The 27,949-nt window shown below is 34.0% G+C and overlaps 3 protein-coding genes across 7 annotated transcripts; 1 reads left to right on the forward strand and 2 right to left on the reverse strand.

Annotated features, from left to right (window-relative positions):
- Positions 1–6,235: 6,235 nt before the first annotated feature.
- Positions 6,236–7,880, reverse strand: LOC123213061 (probable galacturonosyltransferase-like 9). The gene has a single exon (XM_044632399.1). It carries the CDS (start codon positions 7,601–7,603, stop codon positions 6,470–6,472), a length of 1,134 nt encoding a protein of 377 aa, XP_044488334.1. The 5' UTR covers positions 7,604–7,880; the 3' UTR covers positions 6,236–6,469.
- Positions 7,881–12,088: 4,208 nt separating this feature from the next.
- On the reverse strand, positions 12,089–19,622 carry LOC123214394 (pyruvate dehydrogenase E1 component subunit alpha-1, mitochondrial-like). Its single transcript, XM_044634131.1, has 8 exons — positions 18,711–19,622; positions 18,536–18,615; positions 17,922–17,999; positions 15,686–15,781; positions 15,516–15,587; positions 15,270–15,323; positions 14,371–14,436; positions 12,089–12,553 (listed from the first exon to the last, which is right to left on the reverse strand). The coding sequence occupies exons 1-8, from the start codon at positions 19,405–19,407 to the stop codon at positions 12,509–12,511; spliced, it is 1,188 nt and encodes a 395-aa protein (XP_044490066.1). The 5' UTR covers positions 19,408–19,622; the 3' UTR covers positions 12,089–12,508.
- Positions 19,623–20,890: 1,268 nt separating this feature from the next.
- On the forward strand, positions 20,891–27,945 carry LOC123214439 (DExH-box ATP-dependent RNA helicase DExH15 chloroplastic). Of its 5 annotated transcripts, none has more exons than XM_044634203.1 (9): positions 20,891–21,463; positions 21,560–21,735; positions 21,833–21,946; positions 22,138–22,246; positions 22,341–22,427; positions 23,216–23,334; positions 24,202–24,379; positions 24,521–26,794; positions 27,578–27,945. In XM_044634203.1, the coding sequence occupies exons 1-8, from the start codon at positions 20,954–20,956 to the stop codon at positions 26,771–26,773; spliced, it is 3,546 nt and encodes a 1,181-aa protein (XP_044490138.1). In that variant the 5' UTR covers positions 20,891–20,953; the 3' UTR covers positions 26,774–26,794; positions 27,578–27,945. The 5 variants fall into 5 exon arrangements, with proteins under 5 accessions (XP_044490138.1, XP_044490136.1, XP_044490137.1 ...); XM_044634201.1 differs by lacking the exon at positions 27,578–27,945 and adding an exon at positions 27,117–27,431; XM_044634202.1 differs by lacking the exon at positions 27,578–27,945 and adding an exon at positions 27,147–27,431.
- The last annotated feature ends 4 nt before the right edge of the window (positions 27,946–27,949 follow it).

A 27,949-nucleotide genomic window follows, 5' to 3' on the forward strand; every position in this document is an offset into this window, starting at 1 on the left:
AATTACGGGTGGATATAAATCGATCAGGCTCAAACATCCATTAACTTAAATAAAAAATTATTTGACTTAAATTCGATTCGAGTTTATTAAACTAAAATTAAATTCAATTCAAATTAGTTCAAATAAAAAATAACTCGATTCGATTCAAGTTCAATTAAATTTCATAACTTGAATGAATAGTTTAAATTTATAACTAGGTTCTATTCGAATTGATAATTCAAATTTATAACTCAGATTTATGATTCGAATTTATGATTCATTAACAAAATGATGTTGTTTACCAAAATAATATTTAAAATTATTTATTTGAGCTATAAATTTGAGTCGAATTGAGTCAAAAATTCAAACTACCAATTTGAACTATAAATTTGAATCGAATTGAGTTATGAATTTGAACTATTGATTCGAACTATAAATTCAAATTGAATTAAATTAAACACTTTCTAATTTAAATTTGATTCGATTTAAAAAAAGAGTCAAATCTTTTTACTTAAATTTAACTTAAATTCAAATCAAACTAAATATAATCAAATCAACTTTTAAGGTTGAATCGATTCAGATAATATCCAAACTCGACTAATAGTAAACTTTTGAGTTTACCAAGAAGAAACGTTAACTGACCCCATTAGATTTCCAAATTCTAATGCCAAAGGACTATGTCCCACCCAAGGTGTAGTGACATCCCAATTTCCACCCTCCAATTTTTAAAAACTCAAACACTCACCCACAACTAAATTTCTGTTAAAATTAAGGATAAAACTGTTATTTATTAAAAAAAATTAAAGTTTTATCACATTTTTCTTTCTAATATTTAAAAACTTATATTTTTTGAAATTCACAATTTAAAAAGTGACAAAAACCCCCTAGAGTTTATTCCTCTTCGTCAACCATCCTCTCTTCCACCTTTATCTCTCATTTACCTCTCCGATTGTTTTCAACTAGAGATGAAGACAAAATCGTAGTCTTTGTCTCTTATCGAAGAAGGTTGAAAAAACAAAAGAAAGAGACCAGAGGAGAGATAAAGGAGAAGGAAGGAAAGTCAATAACTAAGAAAGGAGAAATCGAAGTCGGAAGAAGAGAAACAAATCTTAGGGGGGTTTTTATCACTTTTCAAACTTTGGATTAAGAGAAAAATATAAAATTTAAATATAAGAGAAAAAATATGATAAAACTTTAATTTCTTTCAATAAATAATAGTTTTACTCATAATTTTAACTGAAATTTTTAACAGAAACATAGTTATAAGTAGATGTTTAGGTTTTTGAAGTTGGAGCGAGGGCATAAGTATTTCACCATACCTTGGGTGGGAAAAGGTGTTTTGGCCTTTTTTTAACAGCGGAAAAAATGTTTAATGAATGACCAAGGTTTACTTGGGTCAAAATTTGGAGATTCGAACAAGAAAGTGGGTACCTTGATTAAAGCAAGGAATAGGCTAGCTATAGTGGTGTGAACAAGAACATGGATTTCTAAGTCAAGAGTTTGAAGGCCCACACCACATGCATCACTCAATTATCTGTGGGACAACTTCTACCTTAGGATCAAAATTTTCCTAACCTGAAAGCTACCACTCACGTCATTACAGTTAAATTTTGATCCCTGGTGTATGGCTTGACCATATAAAGTCCAATTGAACGTGATAATTACATTTAGGTCTTTTTTAATTTACTATTAAATGTCTAAAAAAAACACTTAATCTGTTAATTTTTATCTCCTCATAAGTAGTGGAATTTTTTCAAATTTTTACTTAGAAGTGATTTAGATTTTCTTACAGAAGTTATTACCCTAAAACACTTTTTCAGATGAAACTTAACTCTATTAATATAAAAAAATTTTAACATAGTGTTAGAAATTAAATTTACCACATTTTCAGGGGTTTATAAATATAATAAAAGCTTGAATTCAAACATTTTATCTAAAAATTTTAATACTCCACCAGTTTTAATGATCTTTGGTGTTTCAACACTTTTATCTTTCCTTTTCACTTTTTTCATTTTCTTACTTTATGGTTCTGATAAGTTATGACGGGTTTGGATAGGTGGAAATTAGCTAAGATTTTCAAACTTAAATTATATGTTTTAAATTACATATTTCCAAACTTATAAAATCATCAACTTATCATGTTTGGTAATTTTCACAAGTTTAGGTAGGGGGTGGTTCTTGTGAGTTTGGCTCCGGTTAATGGAGATATTGATGGGTTTGGTTTGAGGTGAGTGGTAGTTGTGACTGTTAGGGTTTTCAAACTTGAATTATAGAAACTAAATTATGAGTTTCTAAATCAATAAGAGTGTCAAATTATCATGTTTGATAGTCATAGGGGATTTGGGCTTGGGTGAGTAATGGTTTTGGCAAATCTGATTTGGATGGATGATGATTGTCATAATTAGGGTATTTAAACTTGAATTGGTCAAACTGAATTAGAAGTTTTAACGCTCATAAAAATGGTCCAACTTTCATGTTTAGAAATTTAATTATTAAGAAAAGATAGATGAAATGGGGATTCTTTTTTGTTTTTCAAAATTTTGAGTCAGTGATATTACTATTTTGCTTTTATAATCTTAATATTTCAAGCAATAAATATTTGTTTAAAACAAAACATTGTGGGAAAATTTGAATCAGTCATAATAAAATGATCAGTTGGCAGCAATTTGATTTTTTTTTTTTTCAATTCTGTTAATTTTAATTTCATTTACATAAGAAAATAATAGGGGTATTTTAGACTTTTAGCAATAAATTGAATCTGGGCGTTGCTATCGGATTCTACCAGACACGTCAAGGACAAAAATGGAATTAAATCGGATATGTCCACATGGGGAACAACGATGTCTTTTTTTAATTCCCAGGTTTCTCATTTCAAAACTTCAGGTTTAGCCAAACCTGTTTAGGCCAATGGTTAACCAGTCAAGTTCAATGCTAAACTAACCAGCGTTACAAATTTGCCCTGACCATGGCCCCAGCTGGCTACCACCTGATGGGTTGATCCTGCCCCATTCACACCCAGGGGCCTCGGAACACCATATGTCTTATCCGGGCTCCGCAGCCAGAACCCAGTAGCCCAATCAACTTATATGGCAACATTTACATCCAAGCCAAGGATACCTGATGAAGTTTGGAAGAAAGCATTTCAAATCAACAGTGAAGACGTTGCCAGGATTCGCAGAATCCTTGGAGGGCAACCATACATTTGAAGAGAGTTTGTTTATTCATAGTCGTTGAGTATTTTTATATAAAATTTTATTGTTGCAACTGCACTGTTGGGGTTAGATGTAGACGGCTGGGTTATTTTTAAATCTTTAAGTAGACTTGCCAACGGTCACATTTATTAACAGCAAAATTGTTGGTTGCGTGTCTTAGAAATGCTCTTCATCAAACCTCAGGTGGGAAGTAGTCATTCGGCCATAAAAATTTGAGTGTTTGGATTCAGTTGACATGAATTAAATAGGCCAATTGATGTAGCTTATTTTACCGAGTACTTTTCTCAGCCGATTTTCCAGTTGAAATAGTGTACATCATAAATATCCTTGTGTTCTAGAGTTACCTTATTGATGGTAGGAGGGGTTGACCTTTCCATCACCCAAAATTTTGTCTACTAAAATCTTATGACAATTATACTTTCTATAAAGATGGATGTGAACTGGAGGATGCTTCGTAAGGGAGACTATCAATTACAGTAAAAGAGAATTCACAATCGAATTTTAACTGTCAAAGAAAATAGATTGAAAATAAAATCTTAACTAATAAAATATAACTTTTTAAAATTTAATTTTAAAGAGAAATTGTTAGTTTTATAAAATAAATGAAGAAATTAGATAATTTTTATTATTTTTAATATATTATGATTAAATAATGCTTTTATCTTTAAAACTAATGATGCTATTAATTATAATAGTCAATAAACGAGAATTTGAATTTTTAATATTTAATGATACAAGTTTAAAGTTTTAACAAACCTTATATGAGAATAAGTCTTTTGACTTTTAAATTTATAATAGATTACTACTTGTATAATTTTGATAAAGGCCAAAGGACTATTTCCCATTCAAGTTTTGATGCACTCTCAATGTCATATCCATAAGGTTTGAAAAACCTAGAGTTCCGCCTATGACCTAATTGGAGTTAAAATTTTCTGTTAGAAATAGAGATAAAATCGTTATTTTATAAATAATATTATAAAATTTATTAGATTTTCCCTCCAAAGTTTTGAAAAATTAACAACTTTACTCTTGTCTAAAGTTTTCTAACTTTGAAAAGTAATATTTTCCTTTCAAAACTTAGGGTTTATTTTCTTACCATCTCTAGCTACCAGTGACGGTTCTTTTGCTTAAAACACACCAATTATCATCTCTCATCCTTTTCGGTGTGCGATGAAGTCTCATGGCTTTGTCAATTCTAAATTACTCTTCTTTATGCCGGAGAGATGATGATTGGTGTGTAGGTTGAAGAGTCATTATCAATGGTTGGAAAGAGTAAAAATATAAACTTAAAGTTTTGGGAAGAAAATATTATTTTTCAAAATTATAAAACTTTAAATAGAGATGAAATTGTTAGTTTTTATAATCTAAAAAAAAAAATTTAATAAAATTTATATTTTTTAATATTATTAATAAAATAATAATTATATTTTTATTTAAAATTTTTAAACCCAATAAATATATATTTATTTTCACATATTAATATGCTGGTGAAAAATAGTTTTCTGGCCTTTGGTAAAACGTATTATTACCTCTTTTGAAAAGACCTTCCGTCGTAGAACCCATTCCACACTGAGGTGTCATCCAATTATTGAACACTTCAACCAGTCCCAATAGAAAATTGATCAAGTCTGAATTCGTAACCGTAACGGCTTTGCCCGGAATCAAAGTGGGTATTGGGTTGACAGAGACACAATGCGTAGCAGAATATAATCTGTATGGATCCAATGACAGGACACGTGTAAAAAGCAAAGAGCTAAGTCAATATCAAATTGGATTATTATAAAGAAAGGAAAAGCTCCATCACCACTTTCACTAAAATTTTTCTCTAATACAACGAACGAACAACTTGCAACGGGACCCATTGTGGTTGAAATTATGCAACAAAGAACATGTCCTGCTTACATTTCCAACTTAACCCCGTGACTCTATAAATTACATTTATTGCTTCTTAAGTTTTCTGTCACATCTTGCTAACTGGCTCATAATTTGGTACTCGTACCAACAAAGCAACAATGTATTATTATTTCCCCGGGAGAAAGGATTATTTCCCACCCAACTTTAGATGCGTTTTCAAAATATCACCCACGGTAGATGAAAATCCACTTTTCTTATCCATGGCCAAACTGTCATCCAATTTTTCAGTTAGGGACAGGGGTAAAATCATCATTTACTATTTAAAACCTTAAAACTTTAAAATTTTACCGTTTCCCCCCTTCAGGTTTTAAAAACTAATAACTAACTCATCCTCAAAGTTTGAAAAGTTTAGATTTCACCCTTAGGGTTTGCTTCCTTCACTGGCCACCACCGACGACCGACACAATCGATCGATCTCTCATCTCCGACTATAAAGGACGACGAAGGATGACCCTTCGTCGCCCAAATCTGAAAGACGAAGCGTCGTCTAGATCTAGAAGAATAGACGAAGGACGACGCTTCGTCATCCTTCGTCGTAGCCTCTGGACCACGCAACAAGCGACGAAGGACTGCGAAGAGTCATCCTTCGTCGTCTAGGTGGAGCGACAAAGAGAGACCTCTTCATCGCACGGTGGTGCGACAAAGAGATCCCTGTCTCTTCGTCGCATCGTGCGACGAAGAGATCTCCGTCGCATCGTGCGACGAAGAGATCTCCGTCTCTTCGTCGCACCGTGCGACGAGGAGATGAAGATCTTTTCATCGCACCACCGCCGTCGCACCAGGAGAAGGAGGAGGCCGATGACGACCCGGAGACGACTTCGGGAGATGAAATTGAAGAATAAGAGTGAAACTGCTAGTTTTGAAAGTTATGGAGGGCGGCTACATTTTGAAAATTATGAAAACCCTAGGTTTGGGGATAAAAATGTTAGTTTCTAAAACTTAATAGGGGTGAATGGTAAAGCCCTTACATCAATTTTGTAGACTAAATTGAGGGATATTTTTGTCATTTCATCTAACAAGGGTAAAATAAATATTTTACCCTTATGCAAACATAAATCATCTATATTAACGGCTCATGGGTGGGAAAAGTAGATTTTCATCTGCCGTGGGTGACATTTTGAAAACGCATCTAAAGTTGGGTGAGAAATAGTCCTTCTCCCTATTTCCCCAGATAATGCAATTAATACACACAATGAAATCAATTCATCAAAATTGTTCCAACCAAAGGAACCCCAAATTATTAGAAAAAAAAAAAAGAAAGGCCCCCAATCCCCATCAATCTGTACACATATATCAAAGAATGGTTAAACAATGACAACGAGGGGGCGTAATGAAAAAAGAATCATTAATAGCTTGAAAATCGACTAACTAGAAGAAGAAAACACCAAAGAAGGCTGATCTTTGGCCACTATATTATTACGCTTGTAAAGATCATACGGTTCCCATAGATGATCAAGAGGGCATGGCTTTCGCGCGTCAAGTCTAACCCAAGGCTTACCCTTTCCGCTCCAATGTAACAAGCTAACAGAACCGGGATGCAATGACCGACAGCTGTCCTTGACATTATCACCGCCAAGTCCGTGCTGGTTCCAGCGGTGATCAATAGCCTCTAAATTACCACCAAATACCAGTAAAAATGGAGGCAGAGAACCCAGCTCATAAATCCTCTTTTTCCTCTGTATTTCCATCCAGTGCTCTATTCTTCTCCTGTAATTTCCTTCTCGCCACTTCACTAAATCCATCACCATCACACCCGTGTTGAAATAGCAAGGCTTTCTCGACTCGAACACACGTGACAACTCCGGGTCAAACCAGAAATCGTCGGTGAAGTATTTAGTGAAATTCGCGTGACAATATTCCGGTGCGCCGATTATTTTTGACCCAGTTAAGGTTATGTTCCAGAGTTTGTGAATGTCGTCGACCAGTACGAGGTCTGAGTCAAGGTAAATGACTCGGTCGACGCAGGTGTCCAGGATGTCACCAAGGTAGTTTCTTGCGTAGTTCAGTGGGTTTTCTAAAGCTTCACGAATTGAAGATGATATCAGATTTATCACCGTATCTTCGCGGAAGATGTACACTTTGAACTTGAGAGAAGGGAACGTGGATCGGACGAGTCGAGTCAAGACTCGGGGAGTCGCCGGGTCGAACTCAGCAGATATGAAATGGAAGAATATGTTTCCTGGACAAGAAGCGTGTTTGATAACAGAATGGACAGCTGCGATGGAGCCACGTATATACTCGGAATCTAGAGTCATTGCGATGTGAACTAAAGTGGCGTCACACGATGAGGGCTTCAATCCGAACTCCTTCTCACTCGCTGGGAACTGGCAGTCTCTCCCGTTACGGTAGTCCGGCGCCTCAGCGAATCGATCAAACCCCCACAAATCTCCGCCGTTAATGCCTCTGCTCTGAATAGAACGAATCCCGAGACAAAACTGTGGAAATACTAAACAAACAAGGAGAAATGAAACGGTAGTTTTAAGTCGGAAACCGACCATCTTTTAAGACTGTCTTTTTTTCTTGAACAAGAAACGGCGGATTCTTGAAAGCTAAAGAACTGAAATGCTTGATGTTCACTGATTTTGCATTTTGCTGATAGTAAAGAAAATGGAAGTGAAAAAGAAGATGAGAGTTGTCGAGATGGTCAAACAAAAACCTAAATTCAAGAAGGGCGTTGACAGTTCTTGGCTCCTGGAGGTGGAGGTGATTTTGCTGAGGAAAACGCGGTTTGGCTTTTCTCTGTGCGTGTGTTATAAAGATTAAAGAGAGAGGTAGATGATTCGTTGAATTTATTGGAGAAACAGGCAGACAGCTGTGGTGAGTGGTGAAGGAAAAAGTAAAAAAATTAATTTTACTTATTAAAGTGCAGTGTGAAATACGCGCAACGGAAACGTGTGGGAGCGTATTTGTTTAGTGTAAAGTTTTGAATTTGGTAACGTATTTACGCGGTATTTTGTAAGGAAGGTATATTAATTATTAAAGCATTGTTATTGAATTAATAATAGACCATAAGACTGACTAATTCTCAGTCCCTCCCAAGATTTGCTTCAAAGAAAATTTTACTCTTAAGTTTTTTAAAAAATATATTTCATCCATTTTTATTTGTGAATTTCATTCAATTAAATGAAATGATAAAATATTCATGCTCATAGAAGATAAATTATAATTTTTAAAAACATTATGATTGAACAAACTTGTAAAAAGTTTAGAACTATTATTGAAAAAATAAAAATTTTAATGTATTCAATAGTTTTTAAATGACAGAAGAAATTATTAAAATATAAATTTTAATTTTTTAAAAAGTATTGATGAATTTTAAAAGTGATAAGAATAAATTAATAATTTGAATAAGTATTATTAATTTGAATTCGATTCGATTACTTTCCGGTGCTCATCACACCTGAACGGACTATAACAGGTTGTCCAATTTTTGTTGATAAATCTCCGACCGCAGTGATGTTTGTGGGAGCCGAATAAGAGTACCACAATCTACAATGGTTCTTGTTAAATGGGCAAACATAAAATGGACGGTGGGTGGCATTAACTTTCGTATTGCTTTTGAGATTTTATCAATTTAACTACAATTTTCTAAATTATAAAAATAAAATAAAATAAAATCAATATAACATTGAAACATCTGTTTTAAATTTTTAATAAAATCTGAACTGATTTTTTCACCTTTTAAATTAAAAAGGAAAGGATTAAAACCAGATAAATGACTAGGGTTATTTAAGTCTTTTCATGATTTATGTTAAATAAATGGAAACAAAGTTTTTTATTTTTGGTAATTAAGAATTTAAATTGATGAAATTAAAATATTTATTTGTATTGTTCTTAAATTACTTGTAATATTTCATTTACAAAAAAAAAAAAAAAAACCTTGCAATTAAATTAATAAAATGCTTTTCTTTCCAATAATAAGATAATGTCCATTAGTGTAATGCCAAGTCTAAATGAGAAGAGTGAGTCTAATGAATAATAAATAGGCCCAAAGACTTTATCCCACTCAAGGTTTAGTCTAATGAATAATAAATAATGAACTGTCTTCGTTAATGTAATATTTTTTATCTAATAATTTTTTTTATTAATAAGATATTATCTATTTTAAATATATAATTTATAGTAATTTTATTTTTAAGTCTTACAAAGCTATTTAACTAGTTAAATCTATTTATCTCTAACCGATGTAAGATACACAAATAGAATATAACTGAGTCAAATATCTCTCTTGTATTTTATCAATATAAGATTTATCGAAAGATATCACAGTCGTTTTTATCTCAAACAAAGACAATTAGTATTTGTCATATGAATATCATCTTCGTTTGAGAGATATATCATCAAAGATAAAAATTGAGTTGATGGGAGAGAAATCATCGAAGATACAGATTTAAAAACTGAAGCTGAATAGAGATGAAACCAAAATTTTTTGAAAAATAGGAGGACGATTGTATATAAAAAAAAAATGAAAGTTTGTAACCTTAAATTTATAGAAGAAAAATTAGTTTTTAAATTTGAAAAATATGAAAATAAGAGGTATAAATTTTTTTTAATTATTTTAGCATCTAATAAAAACAAAAAAAAAAAATATTTAAATTTTTTAAAACTAATATATGAGAGTTTGAATATCTACTAATCCTCAGGTGGGACAAAGCCATTTGGCCAAATGAAATGTGCCTCCTAGCATTCCTTAAATACAAAGGAGTGCAAGCAATATTCTCTGCCCCTAATTATTGGTTGCTAATTTTACGCTTGTTGAGTGATGTTGACGGCTGAGATCAGCTGGCACAGCCCACCATACTCACTCTCATTGGCTACTCGCTCTACGTGATCACGTGCAAGGGGAATGCTACACTTTATTTTTAATTTTTCCTTTTTTTTTTTTTCCGCAAGTTCCGTTATATTTATGACTTGTCAGATCCCACTTAGTTATTTTGACTTCACTTTATTATTATTATTATTTAGGTCAAATGACCCTTTCCGCCCCAGGTTTGGTGAAACAATTTCTCCCGATTAAGTTTCAACAACTTACATTTTTCACTTGTCTTCTATTTTAGTTTATGATTTGTATCACCATTCAGGAGAAATGACTGATTAATCCTTTTCTAGTATAACGATGAAATTGTCTCATCAAATAATTACCCCTTTATGAAAATATAGTCTTATCAATTAACCTATTTTTAAACTTACCAACCCACTTGTTTGAGAAACTTTCTCCCACGTCTTAAACTTGGCAACTTAACAACTTGAAACGTTTTCTCACATCTTCTTAATGCATTGTTCATAGGGTATCAAAATTGGCACAATCTGCATGCCACCTACAAGTCCTGGCAGTCTGTGTTGGCAGACTAAATTTGAAGATTTGGACATAATCTACATTATGGTGAGTCATAATCCATAGAGGTTTATAGTATTTATTATAATGTCTAAATTAATTTTTAGTATAAATGGATATGTCTTCGATGACAAACAGTCAAATTTATTTTTAAATATGGTCAAGATAATAATATGCATAAAAAAAATTAGGTAATTGCATAATTTAAATTGCAAAATTACATAATGAATGATATTTTTGAAAATTTCAAAAACTTGGATGTTGAAAATAAGTGAAAATATATAAAGAAATATTGGTATTTGTAAATATAATAATTGAGTTTATTTTCTTTACGTATGGTTTTTTATTATTTTATTATGTAATCAAAATATTCTTTTTTGATATAAATGGGACATTTTTAATAAATTTTTGAAAGTGTTGTCACTGTCTCAATGAATTTGAAAGTGAATTAAAAAAACTAATTAGATAAATATTATTTAAAAAATATTAAATATCAGGTTGATCTACAAAAGCCTATGGATGGACCTGTTAAGAATCTGTCAAAGCATGACCCGGAAGATCATGGTCACGCTTCGAACCGTCAGTTGCTAACAGACTGGTCTAACCTGTTAAACCTGTCAAAGCAGAATCCAACATATAGCATAACGGATTACATTGTAACCAGCACAACACGGCCCACGTAGTCCCTGGTTGCAACAAAAAAAGTTCAGAAGTTAAACCAGAGAGGAATATTGCACGTGGAGGTGGAGGTGGAGTCAGGAAAATTAGTAATAATTTGGCATCTTATGTTATTATTAAAGTGATTGTTCCACCATAAATCTATCAATAAAACTATAAAATTATATACATAAATTTATATATAAATAATAATATATTATTATGTAATTAAATTATTTTAAATTAAAAATAAAATAAAATTTAATTATATAAAAAATATTATAATATATATATTAGTTTATATTTATTATTTATATAGGTAACATTACTGTTGTTTTTAACAGGGAAGGAGGCGAGGTGTGGGAAGTGGGAAGTGGCATTAGGATGCTCAGTATCGAAGAAGAATGAAGGGAGTGGGTTAGAGACCCAGAGACGGGTCTGAATCTGACCGTGCAAAATAGTAAATACTCTACTGTACTGGTACGTCATTGTTTGGTTTTTGGCACATGTCGCAAATGTTAACCATTATGTCCCTAGAGAAGGGATCCAAAGATAAGTACAGCAGCTACCATTTGAGAATGGAGCTAATTTATGGGAGAGTAGGTAATGTTATGTCGTCTCCCGTGAACGTGACGGAAGCAAAGCTGAGTGTTTCTGTCCCATATTCATAGCCTGTTCACTGTTCATTTGCACACATCCACTCTTCCCATTTTATGAGCTCACAAAATCTATTTTACATTCGGACATTTTATATATTATATTCAATACCCTTTCATTGTCAAAAAAAAAACAACATATAAATGTATACATATATATGTACCTAAAGTGGGTATGTAGAGTATTGTACTTTATGTATTGTGTTAAATAATGTGACACCTGAAGGTACACATCTTGCTGAACTAAAATAACTTTGGTGCATTTACAGCAACCCAACAAAAAAATAAGTGCAAGCAAGCATGGCATTTAGATGCATACCGGAGCCCATACAACAGAAAGCAAAACAAGACAAACTTGAATTTTATTGCAAATATTGGCCACTCGTTATCCTGGGTCTCTCCATACCAACTCAACAAAAATCCTACAATTTGACCAAAATCAGAGAGTATTATTTGAAAAAAAAAACACACTCCATGCATACCGCCAGGAGAAGAATATTCACATATGCTAGAAGCACAAGACTGAACATACTCAATCAATCATAGTGCAGGTTCTCTGAAAACGCTACACAAGGTAAATGTTAACATTTCTGCCTCCAACTTGAATAGAATCAACATTCTATACAGCTAGCGAGTGAAATATCAAAATCATTGCCAGGAGAGATGACCATCTTCCCTTGAAATTTTATTCTTTGTTACTTAAAGATTGTTGGTGGGAAAAAAGAGCATTTTCAAAATCTCTTCTGTATTTCAATTTAAGGAAGCACGCCTTTAAATTCTTTCCTATCTGGTCCGTGTGCCTGCAGCAGAAATAATTGAACCATAAAATATCAGAAGAATAATATTGGCAAACATTCTATAGGTTAATTTATTAGTTAACGTCTAATGGAGAAAATAATTAAACATGCCACATAGTGCTGAAAAACAAGTCGAAAATGTCATAAGATAAAACAACAGCTCAAAGTTTGGATTAAATGACAAATTATTGAGAAAGATAATGTATAACCCACTGCTAAAAGTGAATGCGAGGATATCAAATTACATAAGGCAGCATATTTATATGGAAAGTGCAGATACAGATTTCAAATTCCTCACATTTGACAATAAAGAAGCTTAAAAGACTCAAGAACCTGCAGTCAAACTTTGTAAATTATCCAAAATAAACAAAAAGAAGAGTAAAAGTTCAAGGTATTGAAAATATCATCATTGGATGCATCTTGTTCGTCTAAGAGAAGTAAGTTTTCAGAATAAGCAAGAGGATGAAAAAAAGCTTTAGGTATTGAAAATGCTAACAATGGTGCACCTTGGTAGTCTAAGACATGTAAATTATTCAGAGTCAAGAAGATGAAGAAAAGCTTAAGGTAGTGAAATTACTATCATTGAATGCAATCTTGGTAGTCTAATAGTGTTGGAGACTCAAATAAAAAAAGAAATGGAGTCCCACATTTAATAAATACAATATAAGTAAGTGGTATATAAGTATGAGAAATTAGATCTTAACACAAACCAATTGGTTTTGTGTAATATAAGTTTCAATTTCCACACATATAGGTCTAATATATTTTCGACATGGTATCAGAGCACAATCTAAACGGTGGGCCTAACAGTCTAAAATGTTCTTAGATACAAGTGACAATGCATCCAACCAAAAACCGATTAAGTCAAAAGATGGGTCTAACAGCTTAGGTGATGGAACTTGAGCGAGGGTGTTGGAGACTCAAATAAAAAAAGAAAAAAAGTCTCACATATAATAAATATAATATATGTAAGTGATATATAAATGTAAAAGATTGGACCTTAACACAATAAGGGTTTCAATTTTCATACTTATAGGCCCAATATATTTTCGATAAATGCAAACGCACCATTAAGTCACAAAATGATCTTTATGTTTATCTATTTCAGCAGTTCCATCATGCAACCCAAGCTATGTGTTGCAGATTTAATATTAGTTATTTGTATCAGTCCATTTTGTCTGTCACCTATTGCTAAAAGATGTTTTGACAATTGTGAGCAAGGTACTCACAATTGGCAGCATAAAAGGTTTAATCATGTTCTTGATAATGATATTGTACATTTCATAGCAACAAAATGTGCTTAATCATATACAAATCAAGTGAATGCAATTACAAACTGTAATGATTAAAGTAATCAATAAAACTATCCGTACACACTTTTTAATGTATAAATGGGTATACAAATGATATGTCATCATATAATTCTTCAATTTATAATAAAGTAATATTCAATCACATGGTGACACATCACACATAATCTATATACTTATGTGTACTCAAAAGTGTATACACATAGTATTGCTCTAAAGTAATTGCCCATCTAAAATGCTTGATGTTCTGTTTTCTGTTTCATCTCTTCTTGATCTCTTCCCCCACTTAGAAGAAGAAATCAGGAAACTGAACAATTATCTTACAATCGTGTACTCTTTATATTATAAGCTTAATTTCTATTAAAATCAGAATACTGGATTCAACTTCAATCACTGTTTTCATTAAGAGTAAGAAAATATAAAAGCTTTTTTTTTCAAACTTATTCAGCAGCCAAGACAAAAATCATAGCAAAAATGAAAATCAAAGAGCTGCCAAAATGAAATTGTTACCACAGTTCCAAAACCCTTCACATAAACATTCGTAAAAAGTTCAGAAGGCTCTGGCATGGGACATTCCTGGGTATACAAAAGGGAAAAAAAGGCCACAAAACAAAGCATTAGAATGGTGAAAAGGGGCAACCCAAAAAACAGAAAACAAATGTAAAGCAAACATAAATTGTCTTAGTATGAAAAAATGCTTACTTTCCAGCAAGAACATACAAACCATCAAAATAAACTACAATGAGCTTAACGAAATCAACCAAAAGAAGATTTAATGATCAATTCATGTGGGAATAATTTGAAATCTTACCTAGTGAACTCAGCATTACTGTAGATCTTATTTTATGTACTTTAAGAGTTAACAATGTTGCCAATTTAATGATACCATAGAATTTATTGGTGAAATGTGCAATTTCAAAGTCTGCAGGAATGAGGTGTAGAACCATTGATGACTCTTACTTCAGGTCTAGTTTTCTTATCATGTATGTGCTTTTTTGTAATTAAAACCACCACTTTATTGTTCTGTAGATGATTTCTAGAAGTTTTAGGTGAATCAATAACTTATACAAATTACAAGCATCTATCAATTGAATAGCAGGGAGTAATCAATATTTTCTGAGGTTTATTCGACAGTGAGAATGCCTTCCTCCCTGGGTGCGGTTGTTTAAAACCTTAAGAATAGCTTCTTAGGTTCTATCCCTTTTTCTTCTTTTCTATCATTCTGGAATTCTTAAAATTTTCCATTGTTTTAGCACCTAAATAGCCCGAAATATCAAACTTTAAACTTTCAGCCAATGCCAAATTAATCTAAACCAATTTGCATCAACCTCTAACTTGGAAATCTAAATTACAAAGCTGAACTTGAGACCCACAACGGATCTCTCCTGTTCTGAATAAATGCTTCTTACCTTGGCTTGAGCAATCGCTTCATCTACTTCTTTTCTTACTTCCTTCTCGGTATCCTAAAAGATGAAAAAAATCAGGAATTCAGTTTTCCGACATACTCCATCACCAGAACCACGTTTCAAAATTCTTACTGAGCAATTATATCCAAACATAGAATCAACAGAAGAGTTAAAACAAAAACAAATAACATTTTGTAACAAAATTCCAAGAAATTGTAGAACTTTTGAATGATAAGTTAAGCAAAACACCTTTAGTTCTTTTTCAGTAGCTAGGTCATGTGATAGTATCAACTTTCTTATTCTTTCAATCGGATCACGCTCCTAGACACCATAGCACCAAAGGAAAGTTAGTACAAGAAAACTATACTAATGACAAAGAAATACCTTTCAGAAGAGATGGGAAGTTAAGTGTGTATAACCTGTCTCACACCAGAAATCTCATCACGTGTGCGGTAGGTGCTCCCTGGGTCAGACATGGAATGACCATGATATCTGTATGTGTCCATTTCAAGAATCTGAAAACACAACCATCAAGAATAAGAGTAAATCAATATATCAATTTCACAAAGAATTATAAGAAAGAAGCCAAAAATTAGACAAACTAAAAGCACCAAATTAATATATGAGCAATGTATATGTTGTGGCACAGTGTTACAAATGCAGTCACTCATTTATTACTGATACAAAAGCAAAAATATAGCCTTTAAAACTTCTTGTGCTATCAAATACGATGATGTAACTTCTTTTAGGTTAACACTCATAACTAATTTTAGTCTTATTTTGAAATCAAAAGATTTAAAAAAAAAAAAAAGAAGGAAAAACATATAAATTTAAAATAAAAACTACATATCAGCCCAGATGCAGATCTAAATCCAAGCTTAAGCATCTGAAAATTTAAAATTAGAAAACCTAAAGGGGAACATCCTCATCTTTCCTAAGGCACCAAGTTTTTTTTCTCTACATCTTAAGCATTAATACCGTAGCACTATCACATGTTTCTTTCCCCCCAAAACAAAGGCAACTCCACAAAATGTGGCTGTGTTAGGAACCTGTGCAAATCACCCCTGAGCAACTCACATAGCCAACACACATAAACAAAATTGATTTCTATGAGGTATAACAAAACAACACCCAAAATGGAGTAACCCTCTATTGTATTGTATATATTCTCAAATGGATAATTTTTGCTATTTGAGAGACCGGTGCTCTCTAAATTATTAGCGACCTCAACAACTTGCCCACAAAATATACAAGGAAAAGATGAGAACCAACAATCATTTGGGTGAATCGACAACACTATGACCTGATCGACAACTTCATCGGTAGTCTCAGATCAGACCAATGGTTGGTTATAGCCCAAACCTCTTCGATAACAATCTATAAGGAATCAATGACTAGCGACCTTTTCAAAAATCTTAAATCTCTCCAACAACCTCTTCTATGGCCTTAGAATTGGCTGACGGTCTCTTCGATGACCTTAGAACTTTCTATCAACCTTTTCAACAACCTCAAAACTCACTGATAAGCCTCAAAATTGCCTTAGACATCACCAAAGTCTTGTGTGATAATAAAATGCATCTTTTCAGCACCTAATGCTTCTCTAAAGGTGTCAGAAAAACGTTAAAGGTGATCACCTTTGGACTACTAGTCACCTTGACCATACTCAATACAAAGGCCATATCACCTTGAGCAAAGCCTCACCTAGAGCAAAGCCTCACCTAGATGCACTTGAGGCGTGCCTTTAACAACAAACATTCTCAATCAAAGCTTCACACCAAGAACCTAAATCCATTAAAATAGGCGTGATAGTGCTCGTCAAAGATACCTTCACGACAAGTAAATCCCAAACTTGAGTGAGCTTTTTGTCAATTGGAATTTCATCCTAATCAAGCATACATTTAACACATACAAACCTCAAATCACAAGAAGGGGTTGGTTATCCCCATAAGAGAAGAAAAAAATTTGATTACTTCCATTACGCACACAACTATAAAGCATTTGTTTTCAGTATATTTTCATTCTATATAAAGATACATGCTATTTATGGAAGAAATAATTAACATTGTCCTCGGCAATGCATAGCATCAATAAAGTTTCCTACCTCATGTTTAGTCCAAAGTCTAACAAACTTAGTAGTTTCTGACCTCACATGAATTTGACTTTAATATTTTCAAGCCAAGCTATATAGTAAAACAAGAAAACTTACTGGCAAATAGTGCATTAAGAAAAACTCAAAATTATTCAATTGACAAACAAGACATTAGGAAGCCAAATCTAGGCAATTCAATGTTGTAAGTAACTTGTATGTAGTTACTTTTGTTTTCATTCATAAAATTATAATAACACTTCCTTCAGATTTCATTGCAATACATAATAATGCAAAATTTATGCTCCTACAGTTGTCAAAATAGAATTCCATTGCCTGTATATTAAATATCACAGCAACAATAGACTTTATGAAAGCAAAGAAAAAATCAGGTAATAAATAAACAAGTAATATAGCCACAGAGTGCCACTCAAAAGATAAGGGAAAGGGTAGAAATTTCTTTCAAGCAATAGAAGCAGTATATTTGGTGGTAGCCAAATTATATCAACGACAGTTCACACAGGAAATAGACACATAAATAGCACCAACAGCAAAATCCAGGAACTTACAAGAGGTCCATTCTTCAAAGCATGCTCCTTAGCAAACTTGCAGGCTTGCTTCACAGCAAGGGCATCCATGCCATCCACCTGTTACAAACTATCACGTTACAAACACTACATAAACTACAATAAGAAATAAACCATAATCACAGAATACTTTACTATACAATTTCCGTGTAAATACATTTTCATTCCATTGTGAGTACTCAAGCTTGAAGCACGTAGACAGAATGAAATATATCTATGGGTGCATTTACCACTCATGCCCCTAATGAGACAAACTTCTAAAAAGTTCCTTTTCAATCTATATAAATTTTCTACAAACACTCGACCGCACAAGGCTAAAATAAGTCCACAATTTACACTCTCCACCCTTGTTGCTCAAGATCTAGCAATCTATTTGGGCAAATACTTCTTGATCACTATTGCAATTAACCAAAACAAAAAGATAGATGAGCACTCCAGCTTTCCCTTCAAAATAGCAAAAAACCACCAAAAACTCCCTACATTCATGTGAAAGGAAATGTACCTAATTGCAACATTAAAAAGAGGATCTAAATTTCACCATAATCCAACATTTTCTTAACACTAGTAAAAAATTACCAATTCAAATTCAATCTTACCTTCAAACCAGGAACATAGTCCCCACGCTTGTAGTAGGCCGGACTCTTTGCTGCTCTCCACTCGGCTGTCCCCATTCCATCTGCAAGACCAACCACCTCCAAAAATCAATCATAAACACTCGAAAGAACACAATAAAACAGCAATTTATTTAAATTATAATAAGATTTTCTTTACAGTGGTTATTCTCGCAGACCAAAATCGCTGGCAGATCCCAAAGAGCAGCAATATTAAGTGCCTCGAACAACTGCCCCTGGTTGGCCGCACCGTCACCGTACAGCGCAAATGTCACCGTTTCATCCTTGGAGTACTTCTGCGCAAAAGCCAACCCGCATCCTAACGGAATCTGTGCCCCAACGATCCCGTGGCCTCCATAAAAACCGGAATCCTTCTTGTAAAAATGCATAGAACCTCCCTTTCCCTTGGAACAACCATCCTTTCTCCCCATCAGCTCTGAAAAAACCTGTAGCAGCGTCCCACCGCGGGCCACAAACGTGCAGTGATCACGATAAGCAGTTATGATGCAATCCTTTTTAGTGATGGCAGCTCCCATGCCCACGGCCACGGCTTCTTGTCCGTCGTACAAGTGGCAGAATCCACGGACAAGCTTTGCCTTGTAGAGAGAATCGGAGGCGATCTCCATCCGACGCATGAGAGCCATGTCGCGGAAGAAGGAGAGGAGTTCTTTAGGAGAGGTTTCAACGGAGCGGGAAGGCGCTTCGCATTGGTGTGCGGTGAAAGGGACGGAGGTCTCTATGGTGAGAGGCGTGGTATCGCTGGAGATCGAACGGCGGAGGAAAAAGGCGGTGGTAAGAGGTTTAAGGAGAGTTGAAGAACAAACTGAGGGTGATGACGTGAAGCGTGATAGAGCCATCTCGATCGTTGGTTTGGATTAATTTATGAAAAGGGTTTGGTGAGAGTGGAGATGGAGATGGAGATGGAGATGAAAGTGTAAATATACGGTGGTTGGTTTGGTCTGGCTGGATTCGGCTAGTAAGCTGACACGGTGGCCCTTTTTGTTAATAGTTAACGACGGGTGCAATTTGTGAGATTTGATTTTTCCAATTAAGAATAAAAAATTTCAAGTAAATAATAGAAATAATTTAAACGAATGTGATGTGACTGACTGACGGACTATGCCAACCGCAGCCAATAATAGACTCCATCCGTTTGGTTGGTCGAAGTTGGAACCCTGAAGTAGACGACGCAGATGCAATTCATGTTGTTAGGTGGGTACAATTTTGTGCTTCTTAAAAAAAGAAAAAACTCTTTGACATTATTTACATGATTATTTATTTTAAATGATCAGTCTAATTATGGTATCTATAATTATTTCATCTTTGACAATTAGTCTAACTGCAATATATTATTATTATTATTAAAATGTTTAGTCTAATAGTGGCATGTTATACTTGTCATAATCTGTTAGTTCTTCTCATGCAAATTTAGAATATACAAAAATACAATTTTTATTCAACATTTAAGTTCTTTAATGTCGGAGTAAGAATAGTTTCTTATTCTGAAATTATATCAATTTAGATATACCTAATTTTTTTTATATATATCATATTATAAAATACTGATAACCGTACTTATTAATACTTTTGACAAAAGTTATATGAGAAAAAATTTAATTGAAGTTATGATATTTCAAGTTTAACTTATATTTTATTTATAGGTAGTCATTCGTAGGTAATCATATTAATAGTTTTGTAGATTTTCATGTTAAACACTATATCGAGACTACTTTTGTAGATTAGTATTACATTCTAACAACCTTACCAAATTTGCATCAACAACCAAGACAATCAATTGATGAATTTCATTCTAAAATGACAAAATTATGTTTGAAAATTCTAAACCCAAATGGACAACTACCATGAATGCTACATTGTTTCGTGATGAACATATTATTCAATTTTTTGTATCCCTTAAATGAGTATGAGAATGTCAAATGGGTTTTTTTGCATTGTTAACCTATTGCCACGATAAACAATGTTTTATGTACGAGACCATGTGTTTCGGACAAAAAACACATGTTGAGGTTGGTTTTATAAGGTTTAAATAGACAAATTGATTTATAATATTTGAAAATGAAAAAAATATTTTCTATGGTAAAAACACCCAACAAAGTTTGTGTTATTTTATTATACCAAATAGATAAAATTTCAAACTAATAAATATCAAATTCTCATAAAAGATTTAAACCTATTATTTCTTATTCATGACTATCCTTGGACTACTTTTAACCATTTTTAACATTTTAATGATGAAGTAAAAGTTGAATAAAAACTTCGGAGAGTAGGTAGGATAAATGGATTTTTACATCAAACATCTAAACGACGTCGGACTGAGTGTGAGCCGCAAAATATCGTGTTACCACAAATGACTATCCGAATCTTGCAGAAACCTCTCCCGCCATGAACTCTCTCTCCAGTATCTCCTCTCTGAAAACGTTTTCATTCTTCTCGTTGTCAACATCAAAACCTTCCTCTTCTTTCAAATTTCACTCTTTATCTCAAACCCTAGACTTTTGCATCCTTAAACAGCTTTCCTTACCGAATTTAATTCAATTTCAAGCCTCCTACAATGGCCCAAAGTCAGTCATCTCGGCAGGGCCCAAGTTCTCAGCTGCCGATGGCGAAGAAGAAGAGGAAATAGATTATAACGAAGATGACGATGATGATGATGAAGAAGAAGAAGTCGCCGACGAATATGACGATATTTCTGGTGGAATCTCGGATGAATTCCAACAAAGTGAAGATGAATTCGAAACTTCTGTGGACTCAACAGACACCTCGACTCGGCGCGGGGAGTTCAAGTGGCAGAGAGTAGAAAAGCTGTGTAATGAAGTTAAAGAGTTCGGTGACGAATTGATTGACGTTGACGAACTTGCTTCTGTTTACGATTTTCGCATCGACAAATTTCAGGTTTGCCTATCTAATATATTTATAGTTTTTTATATACAATGAATATTTAAAATTCACTTGCGCATTTCATGAGACTTTCTGAATTTTTTTCGCTAGCGGTCGGCAATTGAAGCTTTCTTGAGCGGCTATTCAGTGGTGGTTTCTGCGCCCACAAGCAGTGGAAAAACTTTGATTGCTGAAGCTGCTGCAGTTGCCACAGTAGCGAGAGGACGCCGGATCTTCTATACCACCCCGCTTAAGGCATTGTCTAATCAGAAGTTTCGAGAGTTTCGGTAACTAAGTTGTTTGGTTTATGATTGCGAACCTGTTGTTAAGTGGTTATATTTTAATAGACTTTTGTATATTAAACTTAATTAATTCGGTGATCAGGGAGTCATTTGGTGATAATAATGTTGGTCTTCTTACGGGAGATTCTGCAGTCAACCGAGAAGCTCAGATTTTAATTATGACTACTGAGATTTTGCGTAACATGTTGTATCAGAGGTATGCTTAGTAGTGTTGAAACAAATTTATACTTCTTGAAGAAATTTACATTTGTAGGTATTAAAATTTCGATCTTTATATTATGAAAATGTTATATTTAAGCTTTATTTTGGATCTTGTTGGTCTTATTTTTCTAAAATAATTTAATAGCTTTATATAAGGATGGTGGTTTATTATATATTGTCATGCAGTGTTGGGATGGTTTCTTCTGAGAGTGGACTGTTCAAGGTTGATGTGATAGTTTTGGATGAAGTTCATTATTTAAGTGATATATCTCGGGGTACAGTGTGGGAGGAGATAGTAAGTACTTTGTTTAAGGCTCATTTATAGTTCATGATTTTATCAGCTTACATATTTCCAGATTATTTATTCTCTTGATAATATTTATTCTCAGATTATTTATTGCCCAAAAGAAGTTCAAATCATATGCCTGTCAGCAACAGTTGCAAATGCAGATGAGTTAGCTGGCTGGATTGGTCAGGTAACATCTTCTGTTATATATCTAGTACCTGATTATACTTTAATTCTCTGGAAAATTCTGAGGATGATGCTTGTTGGGTATTAATTACCTTGGAAGTTTCAATGAATATTTGTGTGTAGCTTACTTTGAATTTGTTTCGGTCTAGTGCATTCTTAGTTATTCAAATTTTTTATCGCTCCAGCTTCCTTTGCTTTGATCCATTGGTAGAAATAGAATAAATTTTTTGTGTCCTTATTCAACTAAAGTATGGTCAATGATTTAACTGTGATTTTATTTTATATTAGAATCTTCATAAACTTGAATCCACTCTTTTTCAGATGATGTCTTCTTAACAATTGTGAGAATGGACTTTTGAGGCATATTTTCTCTTTAAGGTTTAAGTTGTGCATAAGATAGTCTAGATGAAAACTATACTTTTTGAAGTTTAATTTTATCACACTTGTTAGCCACTGTTTCAGATGAATGCAAGTTCTTATAATATTCTTTTTTATTTTTGAATAAATACTTGAAAAATATCATTGGGGTGATTTTGTATTCAACTACAATTATTCTAGGGTCTCTTTATCCATCTTTTAGGTTATGTTGGACTATTTTGTGTGTTATGCATACAAAGATACTAGAAGATGCTTAATATGATTTGAAATATTATTGTCGCTTGTCTTCGGATTCTATACATTACTCATGTTAGGCTTTGCTTTTGAAATCTTTTGTATGAGTGACGTATTGATATTAGTGACCTATGGACCTTAGAGATGGTTAATTCTTTTAAACTTTTGTCTTGTCTCTAGATACACGGTCAAACTGAGTTAGTGACATCATCTAAGCGACCAGTTCCCTTGACTTGGCACTTCTCTACCAAAAATGCTTTATTACCTCTTCTTGATGAGAAAGGAAAACACATGAATAGGTAAATTATGTTGCCCAGAAGTTTTTTTTTTTTTAAATTCTTGTGTATAGTTTCTCTAATAATAAAACTATGTGTACACACTTTTGGTACACAATTTGAGAACATAAATAACATGTCATCATGTGTTGGATAATTTTAAATTAAAAAAAATACCTAATTACATAATGATACTTCATCTGTGTACTCAAATTGTGTATCAAAAGTATATACATATAACATTGCTGTTTCTCTAATGTGAGTGCAGATAGGCATTATTATATTCTCTTTATCTTTTGGGCAAATGTCTAATATTTCTATGACCTTGTTACCCTTTTTTTCTGAATCTATGCCATGATTTGGTCTACTTACTATAATTCGCATTTTCATCTCAATATATATGTCTATGTTTGATGTGTTATATATTAGAGGATGTAGTTACTGAAATTTCATTCTTCTTATATCTAATAATATCACCGTCTCCTTTAGAAACCCATTGTGAGAAGGAGCATACTTTTGAGAAAAACAGTTTTATGTACTTCTATAAGAGACTCTGGGATGTCTTTTTGTTTATGCAGATAGGAAGCACTTACAGTAGCGTAAACATCTTTTTTCGTGAACTTTTTATTATTCATGAACAAAATTAGTTGATAAGTTTGTCATTAATGGTTTTCAGTCTAAGTTGCCAATGAAATTAATAACTTTTGACTTACACTAGCTTTTCTATCCATTAAGAACCATTTCCAAGCTTGTGAAAGCGACTGATTTTCCTAGTATTCATATTTAACCTTATTAATTCCTTTTGATGGTAGTTTTGTTTGATCTCTGTTAACGGCATTTGTGTGCCTTTTGTGAATAACCATTATCTATTTGCTTGCATAACTGGATCAGGAAGCTGTCACTCAATTATTTACAAGTTTTGGCTTCAGAAGGTAAATCGTACAGGGACGATGGATCTAGAAGAAGGAATTCCAGGAAACGCAGAGGTGACATGAGCAGCAGTAACATTAGTGCCTCTGAACAACCCAAACTTTCAAAGAATGACATGAACACAATTCGTCGTTCACAGGTACAGACGGAGTCAGATATTTGATTATCAATGATGTGTTTACTGTTGAAATAAGAATAATTACTTGTTAGTTTTTTCTTACTTTGACTTGTAACCTTCACACATGATAATAAAAAATTAATTTATCATTATAATTATCAGGTTCCTCAAGTTGTTGATACATTATGGCACCTTAGGGCAAGGGATATGCTGCCAGCAATTTGGTTTATTTTTAACAGAAGAGGATGTGATGCAGCAGTCCAATACCTTGAAGATTGTAATTTATTAGATGACTGTGAGGTGAGTGAAGTTGAATTGGCCTTGAAGAGGTTTCGCATTCTGTATCCTGATGCTCTCAGGGAGACTGCTGTGAAAGGACTTCTAAAAGGGGTTGCAGCACATCATGCTGGCTGTCTTCCTATATGGAAATCATTTATTGAAGAGCTTTTTCAGAAAGGGCTTGTTAAAGTTGTCTTTGCTACAGAAACACTTGCCGCTGGAATCAACATGCCTGCTAGGACGGCTGTTATTTCGTCTCTCAGCAAAAGGATTGCTAGTGGAAGGATCCAATTAGCCTCAAATGAACTACTTCAGATGGCAGGACGTGCTGGACGTAGAGGCATTGATGAAATGGGTCATGTTGTTCTGGTTCAGACCCCTTATGAAGGTGCTGAAGAGTGCTGTAAGCTATTGTTTGCTGGAGTTGAACCTCTTGTGTCACAATTCACTGCTTCTTATGGAATGGTGCTCAATCTTCTTGCGGGTGCAAAAGTTATTCATCGATCGAATGAATCAGATAACACGAAAGCTTTACAAGCAGGCAGGACTTTGGAAGAAGCTAGGAAATTAGTTGAGCAAAGTTTTGGAAACTATGTTGGCAGCAATGTAATGCTTGCTGCAAAAGAGGAGCTTGCTAAAATACAGAAAGAGATTGAAATGCTGACCTCAGAAATTAGTGATGATGCTATAGACAGGAAAAGTAAGAGACTTTTGTCAGAGGCTGCATATAAGGAGATTGTGGATCTACAGGAAGAGTTAAAGGCAGAAAAACGCCTTCGAACTGAACTACGTAGAAGAATGGAATTGAAGAGATTCTCTGCTCTTAAAGGTCTTTTAAGGGAATTTGAAAATGGTCACTTACCCTTTTTGTGCTTACAATACAAGGATTCTGAAGGAGTTGAACACTCGGTCCCTGCTGTATATTTGGGGAAGTTAGACTCACTTGATAGTCCAAAACTTAAGAACATGGTTTCTTCTGATGATTCTTTTGCTCTAAATATAGTAGAGATTCAGACAAGTGGTGATGAGTTTGAAACTCAAGATGTTGAATCATCTTATTATGTGGCTCTTGGTTCAGATAACTCTTGGTATTTATTTACTGAGAAGTGGGTTAAAACTGTATACAAGATAGGCTTTCCTAATGTTGCTTTAGCCCAGGGAGATGCTTTGCCACGGGAGACAATGAGGTTACTTCTGGATAAGGGGGATATGCGCTGGGAAAAGCTTGCTGTTTCTGAATCTGGTGGTTTATGGTGCATGGAAGGATCTTTAGAGACATGGTCTTGGAGTTTAAATGTGCCTGTTTTGAATAGTCTTTCTGAAGATGATGAAGTGTTACACATGTCACAGGAGTACCATGATGCTGTTGAAAACTACAAGCAACAAAGAACCAAAGTAGCACGTTTAAAGAAAATGATAGCACGCACAGAAGCCTTTAAAGAGTACAAGAAGATCTTAGACACTGTTAAGTTTACTGATGAAAAGATAAAACGCCTGAAGGCTAGATCAAAGCGTTTGCTCAAAAGAATTGAGCAAATAGAACCATCTGGTTGGAAAGAGTTTTTGAGGATCAGCAATGTCATACATGAAATTAGGGTATTGGATATTAATACTCTTGTAATTTTTCCATTGGGTGAAACTGCAGCTGCAATTCGAGGAGAAAATGAACTCTGGCTTGCAATGATTCTTAGAAACAAAATTTTGCTAGATTTGAAGCCTGCTCAACTTGCTGCTGTATGTTCAAGTTTAGTCTCTGAAGGGATCAAAGTCCGTTCTTGGAAAAATAACAGCTACATATATGAACCTTCTTCTACTGTTATCAATGTGATTAATTTTTTGGAGGACCAGAGAAGTTCCCTATTGCAACTGCAAGAAAAGCATGAGGTAGAGATACCTTGTTGTTTAGATAGCCAATTTACTGGCATGGTAGAAGCCTGGGCCTCTGGTCTGACTTGGAGGGAGATGATGATGGATTGTGCCTTGGATGATGGGGATTTGGCTCGCCTATTGAGACGAACAATTGACCTATTGGCTCAGATTCCTAAGTTGCCTGATGTGGATCCACTGCTACAGAAGAATGCAATGGCTGCCTCTGATGTAATGGATCGTCCACCAATAAGTGAGCTAGCTGGATAAAGTTTTTGCGGTGCTAAAAAGGTATATTTAAACTTTAAATGTTTGCTCCCTGTGGTGAATCTTTTCTAAAGCTCTAGTTTTGGTTTGGATACATGCATTAATCACCACAATTCATTTATCAGAACTGAATACTGGCAAAAAGGAAGATCCAAAATTTTATGCTCATTTCCCAGTTTTTGAAAGATTATTTACTTGGGCCGCCATTGTATTTCCTATTATACATACCAAAGTATTTTCCCACCCCCAAATGTCTATATTTTGTCTCAGTTAATTGAAGTTCCGATGATTGCTGCCCTTTTAGGTGTTCCTGGTAATTAACTAACAGTTGTTAGGACTGATGTAGGCTTTTTGATTCTTGATGAATATATGTTAGTTGACATGGTGGAGATCTCTATTTACTCATGATTTTTTAGCTTCCAAATCAATGGCACTCCTGAACATGACTTGGCTGCTTAGCCCCGATGTCTCTACAGAAAGAAGAATCTGTGAATAGTGATCTGTTGGGATGGTGAATTCTGTAAGCCAATTTCTCTCCTCTCTTTAATGGGGAAAAATCTCTCTTAAGGCATGAGTGGAGCTATTTGCACCCCAAAATTACTTTGTGCTCATTTTCAAAATGCTCATAATTTGACGTGTTTGCATAATTTCAACACCAGAATCTGAATATTCAAGTTTAGTCGTATGAGAAATGCAAAGAAACTGATATAATTTTTCGAAAGTAAACTTCTTATTGTGTATGTACTCCGGCCCAATTCATACGCATTGCCTCTTTATTACCCCATGCAATTTTTTTTTTATTTAAAGAAAGTCGTACAAGGAGCATATAAGTTGTCCTGGGGCTCTGATGAAGCAGTGCTTATCTACGTTCAAGACCGCATTATTTAAAGATTGGCGGAATTGGAGGGTAAGAAAATGTTATCTATGCAGAACTTGACAATATGAATCACAATGCTATGTTTAAGGTCAAGCCTTTTCTACTAGGGAAAATCTGTCCCTAAGACCCTTCCCTGGTGAATGCTTAAGATTTCAATGTTCCTAAGGAGAGAATCATAAGCTTCGATGCACAGCGGAGCTTCCAGCTTTTTCTCTGGTACGACTAGGGATAACCAAATGAAAAGCACAAGTTGAAGACCAAAATTCTATCATGCGCTTTAGATAGATAATAGTGTCGAGCTA

This window comes from Mangifera indica, chromosome 4 (genome assembly GCF_011075055.1).
Source record: "Mangifera indica cultivar Alphonso chromosome 4, CATAS_Mindica_2.1, whole genome shotgun sequence".
In the NCBI taxonomy this organism is placed as follows: domain Eukaryota; kingdom Viridiplantae; phylum Streptophyta; class Magnoliopsida; order Sapindales; family Anacardiaceae; genus Mangifera; species Mangifera indica.